This window comes from Scylla paramamosain, chromosome 34 (genome assembly GCF_035594125.1).
Source record: "Scylla paramamosain isolate STU-SP2022 chromosome 34, ASM3559412v1, whole genome shotgun sequence".
Classification (NCBI taxonomy): domain Eukaryota; kingdom Metazoa; phylum Arthropoda; class Malacostraca; order Decapoda; family Portunidae; genus Scylla; species Scylla paramamosain.
The window spans coordinates 1,531,144-1,544,714 of NC_087184.1; the positions used below are offsets into that span (position 1 = coordinate 1,531,144).

A 13,571-nucleotide genomic window follows, 5' to 3' on the forward strand; every position below is an offset into this window, starting at 1 on the left:
TATTCAGGGGCTAACAATGCCATTCCTTAAATAATGCAAGAGCCAGTTTCCTATATCAGGTTAGGGTTCGGCATGTTTTAATACTCCCGATTCTAATTAGGACCGTATTTTGACTCTTCTGCCCCACACATGTATCATTCAAAAGGCTCCACTTGGAGTTACAGGTGTTTGTTTTTATGGGTTTGGTAAATTAACGTGAGTAACGCATTATTAACAGGAGAAACCCTCTTGAGAATCTGCTTGAGAATCTTGCTAATCTGTGGCTTTCGGAAATGGTCGTGGTGAGATCTTAGTTTCAGAGTAAGGGTCTGTTAAGAGAAAAAAAATAAAAAATAAAAAAATAAATAAATAAAACCTATAGTTTGCCCTACAAGACAGAAGTTAAATGCGCATCAAAGGTCGCCATGGTCATGAATAAAGTTAAACTTAGGACAATGTAAGAGGAATGTTCCTGGAATTTAAGGAAATGTGGATCTAATAAAATTGGTTTATGTAACCTTGCAAGGGCCAGCTGGAGGGTCGCTGTGGCCATAAACAAGAACGAGGAATTGTATTTTCAGCGCTAGGAGAGTATTCTGCGACTTGATTTCACCACGTATTCAGAAAAGCTTTGCTGTCACGACTCTCCTCTTTCAGGATTGACCACGTATTCAGAAAAGCTTTGCTGTCACTGCCATCACCACGACTCTTTCAGAACTGACCACGTATTCAGAAAAGCTTTGCTGTCACTGCACTCACCACTACTCTTAATTTTCAGTGGCTGCGCAGATGATACCGTGTGCTCAAGACTATCTTGTTAATGACATAGAATTCTTAATATATCTCTAACGATAAAAAAAATAAATAAATAATAAATAATCCTTTAGCCCTGCCTGCAGCATTTTGAGAGTAGTGGAAGTGCAGGCAGGAGTATTTAAACATGGCAAGACCACGAAGAGGGACGGGGGGCGGGGCGTGAACAGCTGAGCGGCAGACGGCAGAAGGGTGGGAGTGTGGTGGTGTGTGTCGGTGCATCAAGTCACTTGCATTATCTTGCCAGGTGAGTACGGTGACTGTAGCCCTCGTGTTAAGTCTTAATTCTTCCTACCGGGTTTTTCTGTGCGTGAACCTAGTGTTACTGTAGTGTCTAGATAGGGAGAGTTTTCCTGGAAACACTACTGTGTGTAGAGAGAGCGGGCGGGTGTTTTATGAATGTATGCTGACCTGGAAACCGTAGATGGTAGTGTGTAGAGGGAGAAGTGCCCAGTACATTGTCGTGAATGCTGTAGTTCAGTATGTGTTAGAGAGCGCAAGAGGTTACTATGTTGAGTATCGTAGTTGGAAAGCGAATGTCACAGTATTCTGTCCTGGAAACTAATTTTGTGTCTAGAGGAGGAGTGATTGTCATGCTGTATTTTGACCTAAAAACTTGTTGGCAGCGTGTAGAGAGGGCGTCTGTATTGTCCTGGAATACTGTCGTTGGTGTAGTGTCTGGAAGGAAAGGAATGTGTGTTATGCTGTGTCCTGAAAATTGTAGCTGTAATGTAGAGGAAATAAGTGTCGTACTGTATTTTCCCTGAAACTTGTAGTTGGTAGAGTGTGTGTGTGTGTGTGTGTGTGCGGGGGGGAGGGAGGGGAGGTGGGGGGGATGGAGAAAGCCAATTTTCATAAAGTAGTTGGTTATGTCTGGCTTAAAGAAATGAAGCTTGGGTGTTATGTAATCAACTTAACCTTCCACTTTTGGGACTTTCTGGGCATTGATAAGCTTTTTTTTCTAAGATCTACTCAACAGAGGGATTAGAAGCGATGGAGAAGGCCAATTTTCATAACTCGGTTATGCCTGGCTCAAAGAAATGAAGCTTGGGTGTTATGTAATCAACTTAACCTTCCACTGTTGGGACTTTCTGGGTATTAACAAGCTTTTTTTCTAAGATCTACCCAATGAAGGGATTAGAAGTGAAATGAAAGAACTGAATTCATCTAAACGTGACCTAATCTAAACCTAAATTTAATCCAAACTGGATTTAATGCAACCTAATCCAAAACTGACCAAACCTAACCTAAGCAAGCTCTCAGATGGTCCAGAACTAACGTAACCCAACCTAAGCAAGCTCTCAGATGATGAAAACTAATGTTACTTTAATGTGTAACAAAGCTTAGATGGGCTGTCAGAAGGATGTGGCTCACCAAAGTAACACCTATTGATCTTTTACCACTCTAAGCTCTGAATTCCTTCTCTTGTACACTAGACAGATTTTCAGACTTAAGTAGGTTTTACATAACGAACCTTGAATGTATTATTTCTTGCCCTATCTTGATTACTGAACCTGAGGAATTTGTCATCCATATATCTCTTATTCCTCTTAAAGACCTCAATCCTTTGAACAGCTGCAATTATATATATATATGCCTCCCTGAAGTAAATATATAATCATAGAAACTAGGTAAGTAATGTTACTCATTGCAGTGTTGAGTGAAGAAACCACTAGTAGCTAATAAAAAGGTGAAGTTGGGAGGTTGTATTGGTAAGTTTAGAGAATGTCTGTTTCATGCTGATGAATCAAAAGTTTTTGCTCTGTAGTAAAATAATGGTCGTCATTGTTACACTTGTATGCTATTATGATCACTATTAGTAAATTTAACTAACCTAATGTAACTTAACTGCCTTATAGAACTTTGTAATTTGTTCCCTGTGAAATAGTAATTGCAATGGTAAGTAAAAAAATCTATACAACAGCAATGTATAAACTGATTTCTCAGTCAAAATAATTAATTTTCCACTAAGATGGATGTGATTTTTTAATACCCTATGTAAGGTGTTTCACCCATGGAATATAGTAATACCTTAGCAAGTGCATTAATTTCAGTTTTCTTTGCATCTGACAGCAGGGAGGGGAAGCTGGTGTGGCTGTGAGGTGCTAGTGCAAGGTGTGTGTGTCAGGAGTGTGCTGTGCTGAGGTGTGGTTGGTGAGGCATGGACACCACTGCACCACTCTCCCCACCAGCAGACACTGTAATCCCGCTCTCCCCTACAGAGGACAAGGCCTTCCAGAATGGGGGTGAGCTGCAGTGTTCAGTGAATATCAAGGCTTTGTCTGCAGTTTTCTTTTAGTTTACAAACAAAGCTTTGGTTTTTATTAAGTCTTGATGTTCATAATTAGCCTCTGAAGTAGGTAACATAGGTAAGTCTGTTAACCTACATTGTAAAAGCTTAGTTCAATCTTGGAAACAGAATATTGAACCATCTATAACAGGCATATGTAGAAATCTGTTATGGCTTTCTTGGTTAATAGAATTTCCATGTAAAATCTACTAATTGATGTAGTGAAAGGTTAGTTCAGACTTGAAGAAAGCAGAATTGAATGATGTATGCCAGGCATGTATAGAAATTAAGTAACATTCATGATTTATAGAATTTCCATGTAATCTTAGGTAATCTGTCACACTGCAAACAAGCTATTGCCCCACACAACCTGCAGGACAAGCAAGCCTATTAATTGACATAACTTAATTTAGTATTGTATAAAACATATTGAATGATGTACACTAGGCATACATAGAAGAACTTAATTTAGTATTGCATAAAACATAATTGAATGATGTACACTAGGCATACATAGTAATTCAATACACACCTGAATTTAAAGCATTTTTGTTTAATCTCCAATTTAGGATGACCTTTTTGACCTTTATTTTGGGGGGCCTTTTTTTTTTTTTCTATCTATTACCCTTGCCCTTCTCATAAAAAAAAAACAAAAAAAAGTATTGTAACCTGTCATGTTCCAAGCACGCTAGCACCACACTTGACCTGCAGATGGCCAGACATGCAACACAACAGAGGAGACCTGCACCATCAATACCATGGAACTGTGCAGCGTTGAGGACCAAGGCCCTGAGGAGAAGGAAGGCACATGCAGGGCCCGCTGCTCCATCTGCTTCCACCCCTGCATGCGGAGCCGCCACCCATTGCTCTCCAACCCCACACATCTGCAGAGATTTAAATATGCCCTCCTCTGCCCCCCCCATGGCAGAGTAAGAGGAGTCCAGTAGTCAAGAATGTTATGTTTAAACCTTTTTGTATTGTTTTCCTTTTCACCTCAGGATAGTTATGGTGGTTAGAGTGAAGGCAGTGTGAGAGCACCACTGGCTGGCCCAAATGTTATTGCTTGGATGCCATGTATATACACTGTAAGTTTACTTTCAGCACTCTGAGATGGTGTTCTACACTTGCTTGGCTTGTTTTAATGCTGCACATTCTTTACACACACACACACACACACACACACACACACACACACACACACACACACACACACACACACACACGCGCACACACTTGCACTCGCATACAGATACATGCATGGACACAGACACACACTCTCACTCTCACTCACAGATACAAAGTATAGTTTTCCTTTCTGTTGTATTGATGTGAAGAATAACATGACCAGTGAAATTATAAATGCTCAAATTTTTGTTATAGTCAGTAAATTAATGCAGTCTTGATTTGTGACATGTTGGTGCTCATTCAATGAATACTTCTTGCTCCTGCACATGAAGCACTTGCACTCGCATACAGATACATGCATGGACACAGACACACACTCTCACTCTCACTCACAGATACAAAGTATAGTTTTCCTTTCTGTTGTATTGATGTGAGGAATAACATGACCAGTGAAATTATAAATGCTCAAATTTTTGTTATAGTCAGTAAATTAATGCAGTCTTGATTTGTGACATGTTGGTGCTTATTCAATGAGTACTTCTTGCTCCTGCACATGAAGCACTTGAGGCACCTGTGAGTGTGGTGTAGTGATTTTCACCCTGTAATGCTTGTGTACACTGCCAGCAGCTGTCTGCATTGTATTGCCTGCACTTGAGAGTGCTGCATTCATGAAAGTGTTTTACTTGTCAATAATTGTGATTTTGAATTACGAAGTGGTTGGTGTTTGTGTTGCAATGACAATGTTAACAATAATGTTATGATTCCCAGACCAGACAGTTGAGTGGCAAATGTTTGTCTGTAGGTTGGGAAGTGGCTGACAGGCCTACTGATCCTGTGCCTGGTGTTTGGCTCGCTGGTGTCGCTGCTGGGGGACACAGCGCTTCCTGGTGGGAACATCTTCTCTCTCTTCATCCTGTTCCTGACAGCAGAGGCAGCAGGGCGGGCAGTTGAGCCCCTCAGGCTGCCTCCGCTGCTGGGCATGCTGGTGGTGGGCATCCTGCTCAAGAGTGTGCCTGGCATTAACCACGTCGGCAGAAGCATTGACCAGGAGTGGTCAGCAGCACTGCGGTGAGCCCCTCCCCCCTCCCTCCTTCCCTCACTCCTGTCTTGGAAAGCAACTCACAGGGTGTATTGTGAGGCAGTGTCAGTCTGCACATTTCTGCTTACTGCTGCTTATCATCCCCAGTGGTCAGTAACACTGCTTCCTTCACTTGAAAGATTGTTGGACTACCAATGATTGGCATGTCAATGCTATCCACACTAACTGGCATGAATATTTACCCTCAACTTCAACTGCATGCTTACAGTAAGATTATGGGCATTGGAAGATCATAATTATATACAATTGTTAATAGTGCAAGACAAGTAAAGATCACCACTTCCTTTCCTGTACAAGTGACCCCCCACAGCAACCTTGCCTTGGTGATCATCTTGCTGCGGGCAGGTCTTGGCTTGGACCCAGCAGCCTTGAGACAGCTGAGTCTGATGGTGGTGCGTCTGGCCTTCTCCCCGTGTGTGGTGGAGACGCTGGTGGTGGCTGTGGTGACACACCTTCTCCTGGGCTTCCCCTGGCTCTGGGGACTCATGTTGGGGTGAGCTCACCACACTTCATACTCTGCCCAGGAGATACAGGAAATTTTTCATTATTGGGATGAAAGTTATACAGTATTGAAGTGAAAGAGTTAACACCAGTTATACAGACTTGAGCAAAGTTGCATAAGGGATGTAATTTCATTTTAATTAGTCCCAGAATAACTGTCCCTTCCCACCATGGGCTGATGAGGCTAAGAGTATAAATGGTGTGTACAAGTGTGTGGTGCTTTGTCTGGGCCACCCTTTGTTTGTATGCCTGTATGTTATACAAGACCATATCCTGAAAAACTTGTGTGCTGCACCTCCACTTCTTTCAAAAGATTCTAGTTGAAGTTGCACAGGTTTTTAAAGGTATTTCTATGATTCTAGTTGCAGATTAACAAGATTTCTACATTAACAGAAGAAACACTTGTGAGGACCTGACTAATTATCTCTGTGGCTTTTGAGAATAATTGTGATGAGAGAGCAAAAGGTTTCAGAATACAGCCCATAGATAGACCAGAATAAACTTTACTATTTTCCTATATTGTGTATTAGAATCTGCTTACTGGCTACACTAATGGTCACAAGTATGGTGGTGCTGCCATTGACAATAGCAAGTACATTGATGGTGACATTGATTCCTCCATACCCCTGCAGCTTTGTCCTGGGAGCTGTCACACCTGCTGTCATCGTGCCGTGCATGTTGGTGTTGTCACAGAAGGGCTATGGTGTGGACAAGGGCATCCCCACGCTGGTCATTGCTGCCTCCAGTGTGGATGACGTGCTGGCCATATCCGGCTTTGGTGTCCTCATGGGGATCACTTTTGCTGAAGGTGAGTCACCGGTGTCTGCTCTGGGGCATAGAATACTAAGATCAGCTACAAATTGTTACTTGCCAGTTTGAAGATTGTTACATGAGAGTTATATGTGGTAATGTGGTGCTTGGGTATCTAGGTGGTGGTTAGTTGGGAGGTAAGAGAGTAACGTATGGAAGCAGGGATGCAGAGAAGAGACTGACATGCACCAGTTAGGGGGTAGAGATGTGGCACCACCACTACCACCACCACCACCTACCATGAGATGTAGGGCCATACTCTGAGACACTTCTGTGCCACACATTGACTACATTCAAAAGGCTGTAGTTGAAGTTACATGGGTGTTTTTATGGCAGTGACAGACTAACAAGATTTCTACATTATTTACTAGAGAAACACTGTTGGGAACCCAGCTACTCAGTTATGTAACCTTTGAAAATAGACATGGTGAGAGCACAGAGTTTGAGAATACAGGCTCTATCCTCACAGTGGGGCAGTCTGCTTTGGGGAGGGGACCTTGATATGATAGCATTGGTCAGTTGTTTGGCAGCCTCCATGAAGACACTGAACACTTGAACAGAACCAGCTGCACTAAAGTGAAAGGGCCTGTGGTGATTGGTCTTCATATGTAAGTGAGGCAGTGTCCTTTGTGTTTACTTATTGATAGAGGGTCATTATACTATCATGGACACCTGATTAACCATACTCTGCCCCTTATAGACCATCAAGGGAAAGTCATCATAAAATCATACCTACTATCTGTCAGAGAAGATGCATTCAGGGGAAGAACATGAGTGTCCATCCCTATAGAGAAAATCTTTATCTATATACCAGGCTGGCATTCCCATACAGGGTGGTCCAGACAAAGCACCACACACTCCTTAACACTCAACACCATTGGCCCGCAGTGGAAATGGATAGTCTCATGAACGACCCTACTATATCCCAGGAGCTTAAGCATAGTACAACAGCTGGCCACATGCCTCCATAGCAAGGCCTGACAGCATACATTGGTTTACCCCTGCCCTTCCTAATGAGACTGTTCTCTACCCCACACCTACTCCAATTCTGAGACTGCAGCAGATTCAGGAAAGGGAATATAAAAACATTAAACAAAATGACAATGGTGATGGTGTAATCAGTTATCTTCAATTCAGATATGCTCTCATATTAAATTGATTATCTTTTACTTAGGTCTTTCATGCCACACATTTCTTTTCCCTATCCACTTTAAAATTATCATCTTTTACTTCACTCAAGTTGATGTATTCTTGCATTACTCCTTCAAACATCTTCACAGGCGAGCTATGGATGGTCATCCTGAAGGGGCCCTTTGAGGTGGTGGTGGGGCTGATCTACGGTGTGGTGCTGGGTGTGCTGTGCTGGGTGCTGCCTGTCCCCTCACAGCACAATGCCCCACTGCTCAGGTTCGTGGTGCTGCTCACTGCTGGGGTCGTGTCACTCTTTGGAAGTCCTCTGGTGAGTAAACAGTCACTCTTCCACTGTCTGTCTGTCTCCACATCTCCATTGCAAAGCTTCACTGTCTTCATTGTCATTGTCTTGTTCCTCTGGTAAGAAAAGTCATAGCTTCACTGTCTGTCTCTACAGCTCCATTGCCTCACCCCTCTTCCCTCAAGGTGATGGCCACAATAAGACACAATCTTTCCCTTCTCTCTCATTCCCCCATTGTTTAGTTGATACCTTGGCTGCCATATCTCTCTCTCTCTCTCTCTCTCTCTCTCTCTCTCTCTCTCTCTCTCTCTCTCTCTCTCTCTCTCTCTCTCTCTCTCTCTCTCTCTCTCTCTCTCTCTCTCTCTCTCTCTCTCTCTCTCTCTCTCTCTCTCTCTCTCTCTCTCTCTCTCTCTCTCTCTCTCTCATTCATTGATTCATTTCAACAGTGGTTTCCTTAGCTTCCTCTTCTCACATTTCATCCTTCAATATTTTTCATGTATCTCACTTTCTTTCATTAATTCTCATCTCACCTCCAAACTGTCTCATATCCGTAATCATTCACGTTGTTTATTTTATTTTGGAAGTGGCTTCCCTCAACTCGTTTCATCCTTCAATATCACTCGTGTATCTAATTTTTTTGTTCATTCTCATACTTCTAGACCATCCTATACTATGGTGTACTCATTCAACCACTCCAAACTCTATTGCTTTCACTACTTCACTAGTAGGTTCACTTCCTCACTTAACTATTTACCTTTCAAGTCTCCAGCTCCTCTTGATATGGTAATGGTACAAGTCTTTCTTCTTTATTTTCTTAGCTTGTCTTTTTTCCATACAGGATCAGTGGGATGAGTCTTCCCCATGTGGTTGTATTGTATGATTCTGCTTTGTCTATCCGTTTCTCTTGTATCTTCCTCCATGCAGCTGATCCATCTCTCCTTCAGTCTTCCTGTCTTCTCCTATGTACTTACATTTACCTTATATTTGTGATGCTAGTAGGAAATAGGTAAGTTTCATACAGACACCACTACATGTAGGCCTGATGGGTTGCTTCAGCTCCTCTTACTTATGTTCTAATGGTGAGTAGTATGACTGAATCTAATAACCTTGTCCTATACCTCCCATCACCCCCATCACCATGCCACAGGGTCACCACACACAAGCACCCAATACTTACACTCCTTGCTGGGGACAGTGCTGTGTGAACCATCATAGCCACATTAAAAATTCACCAAGTTCTCAGCTTCACTGTGAAGCTTACTACACTTTGACCCACTAACTCTATCTAGTTAAAGCTACTCCATAGTTTACACTGTGCAAGTAAACTGCATTTACTCATTGACTGCTGCAGCTTGTAATCACTTAAATGGTGTGGCTCTCTTTCATCGTTTCACTGCTATCTGACAGGTTTCCTTGATCTCTAACCTTTTTTTTTTTGTTCTACAGCCGCAAATAAACATAATATTGACTAGAAATTGCAAAACCTATTCTTGTAGTCCCTTTCTTCCTTGTTGACACTTATAAAAATTCCATTCATTGTTTTTAGTGTTGAGAATTGTTACATACTGCAGGGAAAGTTAACTGAGTCTCCATTTCAGATACACCTGGGAGGCTCAGGTGCTCTAGGCTGTCTGGTCATGGCATTTGTGGCCGGCTTTGGCTGGAGGAAGCAAGGCATGACAGAGGAGGTGAGCTGCTGCCTGTAGATTGATACAACATTACTTTTGGGTTAAATTCCTTAATGTCAGTCCAGTAATACCAGTCATATTTCAGCTTGAAGTTGGATGCCTGTGAATACAAACTCAAGGCATCTATTGATTTTAATGGTGTAAATGTGTTTTTTGGTGCTGTATTAGTGTAAATGATGTGTTGGGTGCTGTGCTAGTGTAAGTGATGTGATGTTTTGGGTGCTGTACTAGTGTGGATGATGTGATGTTTTCAGCTGAATTATCAATGACTTCACTTTTCCTGCAGAATTATGTGGACAAAATGCTAGAGCACATGTGGACATTTTTCCAGCCCTTCCTCTTTGCCTTGATTGGGGCAGAAATTCAGGTAATTAGGTTTTGTGAAGAACTTCTTGTAGGTAAGTTTATTGTATCTCTCTCGCTCTCTCTCTCTTGCTCTCTCTCTCTCTTGCTCTCTCTCTCGCTCTCTCTCTCGCTCTCTCTCTCGCTCTCTCTCTCGCTCTCTCTCTCTCGCTCTCTCTCTCTCTCTCTCTCTCTCTCTCTCTCTCGCTCTCTCTCTCTCTCTCGCTCTCTCTCTCTCTCTCTCTCTCTCTCTCTCTCTCTCTCTCTCTCTCTCTCTCTCTCTCTCTCTCTCTCTCTCTCTCTCTCTCTCTCTCTCTCTCTCTCTCTCTCTCTCTCTCTCTCTCACTGTCTCGCTCGCTCGCTTGCTCTCTCTCTCGCTGTCTCTCTCTCTCGCTGTCTCTCTCTCTCTCTCTCTCTCTCTCTCTCTCTCTCTCTCTCTCTCTCTCTCTCTCTCTCTCTCTCTCTCTCTCTCTCTCTCTCTCTCTCTCTCTCTCTCTCTCTCTCTCTCTCTCTCTCTCTCTCTCTCTCTCTCTCTCTCATGCCAGCCCCCAAAGAGTATAGTCTGAAAAGGATTATCCAAAATTTGTTGCCTGTACATTTGGATCCAAGTTTGATAGCAAGTCAATTCACAAGTACAGGTGAAAATGCTGCATGCTGCCTAACTCATTATGTATACTGTGCAGTGATGAGTTACAAGAAAGATACATTCTACATGTGAAATGAAGTGTTGGAAGATTTACTCTGATCAAAATGTACTAATCAGTCAAGACATTTTCATTTAATCAAATGAATACATCTGCTAATGCAAGAGGCTTCTGATTAAACTTCAGCTTTATTCATCTCAAAATTTGTAAATTCCTCCATTATTTTCTTTTATTCTTTTTACTTACTATTTGCTTTTTTATATTTTATATTTTTAAAATTTGATTTAATGTTTTATTTGTTTCCCATTCCAGGTGGACAAGCTTGAGGGAAGCACCATTGGCTATGGCTTGTTGACGTTGTTTGTTGGCTTGGTGTTCCGCATGGTGACCTCCTTCCTGGTGGTGATGGGCGGGGAACTCAACATGAAGGAGAGGCTGTTTGTGGCCTTCGCCTGGCTACCCAAGGCCACGGTGCAGGTGAGGCAGCCATTCCAGCACTGGTTTTCATAGGTTATCAAGCAAGCACTTTTCCCTTGCACACACACACACACACACACACACACACACACACACACACACACACACACACACACACACACAAACTGCAGGGAGCAATCATCACTTTACCATAGTTTCTGAGTAAGTGCTGCAATGTTGTTCTTGACGAGCTTCTTACGGAATTGGTTTTATAATAATGTCCTGTTCACTTATGCCAAACCTGACTCTTCATCCACACTGCCTCAGGTTGTAAGTACTTTGTGTACTTTACATTAAATAGTGTTTTGGCAGTTATGTTCCATTTTCTTAATATCCGTGAGAAATATAGGCACAGTGAATCCCTAATTTTCACATTTCCCCAGCAAAAATCTAGGGAAATGTGAAAAGAAATAAGTTGAATAAACATGCTTGTGCTTGAACTATCAATACGAGTGTTGGGATAGAGAGAAGGGGACTGTTCTTGTGCAGTCATCTTGGTGGACACTCACCTAAAGAAGTAAGACATAGGAGAGGTGAGTAAAGAGATGTAATACTTGTAATTTCACTTCATGTAAATGTTTGCACTGTTGTAGAGTACATAGTCATGAGGCGAGCCATCTGGAGTGGAGGTTTGAAGTATATCCATCACCTGTATGGGAACAAAATTATCACATACGAGTGCAAGAAAACTAAGGAAGCTGCAATAAGCCATCAGGCCTACACATGGCAATCCCTGTATAAAGCATATCTAGCTCTTTACCTATTATCCCCATCCATAAATTGATCTAATCTTATTTTAATACTCTCTAATAACTTAGTATTATTATTCTCTACCCATTTGTGTTATTTTAAACATTCATCAGAAAATCTGCATGGTATTTTGAACAGCCAATCAACCCTTTTAAGTATACTAACCAGTTTCCTTTCCTTCTAGTATGGAAACCAGTGTATTAATGAGTATTGTACAGTTGTGACTATCTGATCCCCACCAGGCTGCCATCGGGTCCCAGGCACTGGACTATGCCAGGAAGACCAACGCAGGGCCTGAGGAGGAGAGACTTGGGGAGCAGGTAAGAGGTGGGCAGGAGAAACAATGAGTAAATCTGTATATTGAATTCATGGAGGTTGCTAGAGATGGAAGTGTGAATGAGTTAATGAGAAACACATGAGGGTAACTTGGGAGGGTAACTTGAAATATGAGAGTGAAAGAAGAGGTGATTAGTGGTTACAAAGTAAAATCAAAGAATTGAAATAAGAAGAGATAGAGAATTTTAGAGATAGAAGCTTTAATGAGTTAATATATGTATGATGGTAACTCTGATTAGAAAAGTGAAAGGAGATTAGTGGTTGGAAAGTATAACAGAGGAATTGGAATAAGACTGTAGATTTTGAGAGGGGTTGGAAAGTATAACGGAGGAATCGGAATAAGACAGTGTAGATTTTAAGAGATAGAAGTGAGGTTGAGTTAATAAGAAACATCAAAGGCTAACCCTCATTAGGAGAGTGAAGAAAGAGTTGGTGATTATTAGTTATATATATTGAAATAGTCATTATCCATCACCATTATTAATGTTTTTGTTGGAAATTAATATATATCCAACAGCAATACACCATACAAGTATAGTTTAAGTGCTCTTAGGTCAACAGCTGCCATCTAATTTGGACCCAATGTATTGATGTGTGGCAGAGCATCATTATAGGTGTAGTGTTACAGATCTTAGGCTGACAGCTGTCAGCAATTTGCTTTCAAACACCTGTGACCTGATTCCATTAAAGTTGATGCCTGGGTGTGTGTCCTGCAGGTGCTGACCATTGCTGTGCTGAGCATCCTGCTGACAGCACCAGTGGGAGCTGCTGCCATCATGCTGACAGCCCCGCGTCTCCTCAGCAAATCCACCCAGGCCAAGGAGGAGGCAGGTGAGGCAGCAAAGGAACTCCCTGAGTGATGCCAGACATAGGCCAGCAGGAACAAGAAGTGTTGCTAAGGACAAGGATTTGTATACCTCAGGTGTGGTGTGTGTGTGTGTCTAGATGTGTGGGTGCGGATATATGAAGTTTTGAGAGTGGTAATGTGTGTGGTTGTGTGAATGGATCTGGGAAAAGTTTTCTGATTAGCTTTGTAAAAACTGAGAATGGATCCGTAACAGTTTTGTGAGTGATTTTATGGAGAGTTGTGTTAATGGATGTGTAATAAATGTTTCTTTGTAGAGTTTGTGGATGAATCTATGAAGAAGTTTGAGTGGCTTTGTTAAAACTGAGAACAGGTCCATAAGAGTTTTATAAATAAATCTGCAAAGTTTTGTGAGTGGCAGAGTTGTGCACTCCCACACATTTATTTCTGTCAAAGTGATCTCTGCTGCATGACTGGGCC

At 42.0% G+C, this 13,571-nt stretch overlaps 1 protein-coding gene across 3 annotated transcripts; it reads left to right on the forward strand.

Annotated features, from left to right (window-relative positions):
* Positions 1-115: 115 nt before the first annotated feature.
* LOC135090017 (sodium/hydrogen exchanger 9B2-like) lies at positions 116-13,302 on the forward strand. 3 transcript variants are annotated; one of them, XM_063986235.1, is made up of 12 exons: positions 116-1,039; positions 2,866-3,038; positions 3,794-4,011; positions 5,010-5,275; positions 5,617-5,799; positions 6,440-6,615; positions 7,898-8,076; positions 9,648-9,737; positions 10,024-10,104; positions 11,036-11,200; positions 12,193-12,270; positions 13,003-13,302. In XM_063986235.1, the coding sequence occupies exons 2-12, from the start codon at positions 2,954-2,956 to the stop codon at positions 13,144-13,146; spliced, it is 1,665 nt and encodes a 554-aa protein (XP_063842305.1). In that variant the 5' UTR covers positions 116-1,039; positions 2,866-2,953; the 3' UTR covers positions 13,147-13,302. The 3 variants fall into 3 exon arrangements, with proteins under 3 accessions (XP_063842305.1, XP_063842306.1, XP_063842307.1); XM_063986236.1 differs by having other exon boundaries at positions 2,869-3,038; XM_063986237.1 differs by lacking the exons at positions 116-1,039; positions 2,866-3,038 and having other exon boundaries at positions 3,870-4,167.
* Positions 13,303-13,571: the final 269 nt, after the last annotated feature.

Excerpts from the sequence above, each read along its gene's own strand:
- LOC135090017 (XM_063986235.1), top strand. The coding sequence starts at position 2,954 with ATGGACACCACTGCACCACTCTCCCCACCAGCAGACACTGTAATCCCG. Across the intron at positions 5,800-6,439 it reads CTCTGGGGACTCATGTTGGG|CTTTGTCCTGGGAGCTGTCA; the intron begins GTGAGCTCACCA and ends ATACCCCTGCAG. Across the intron at positions 10,105-11,035 it reads TGATTGGGGCAGAAATTCAG|GTGGACAAGCTTGAGGGAAG; the intron begins GTAATTAGGTTT and ends TTCCCATTCCAG.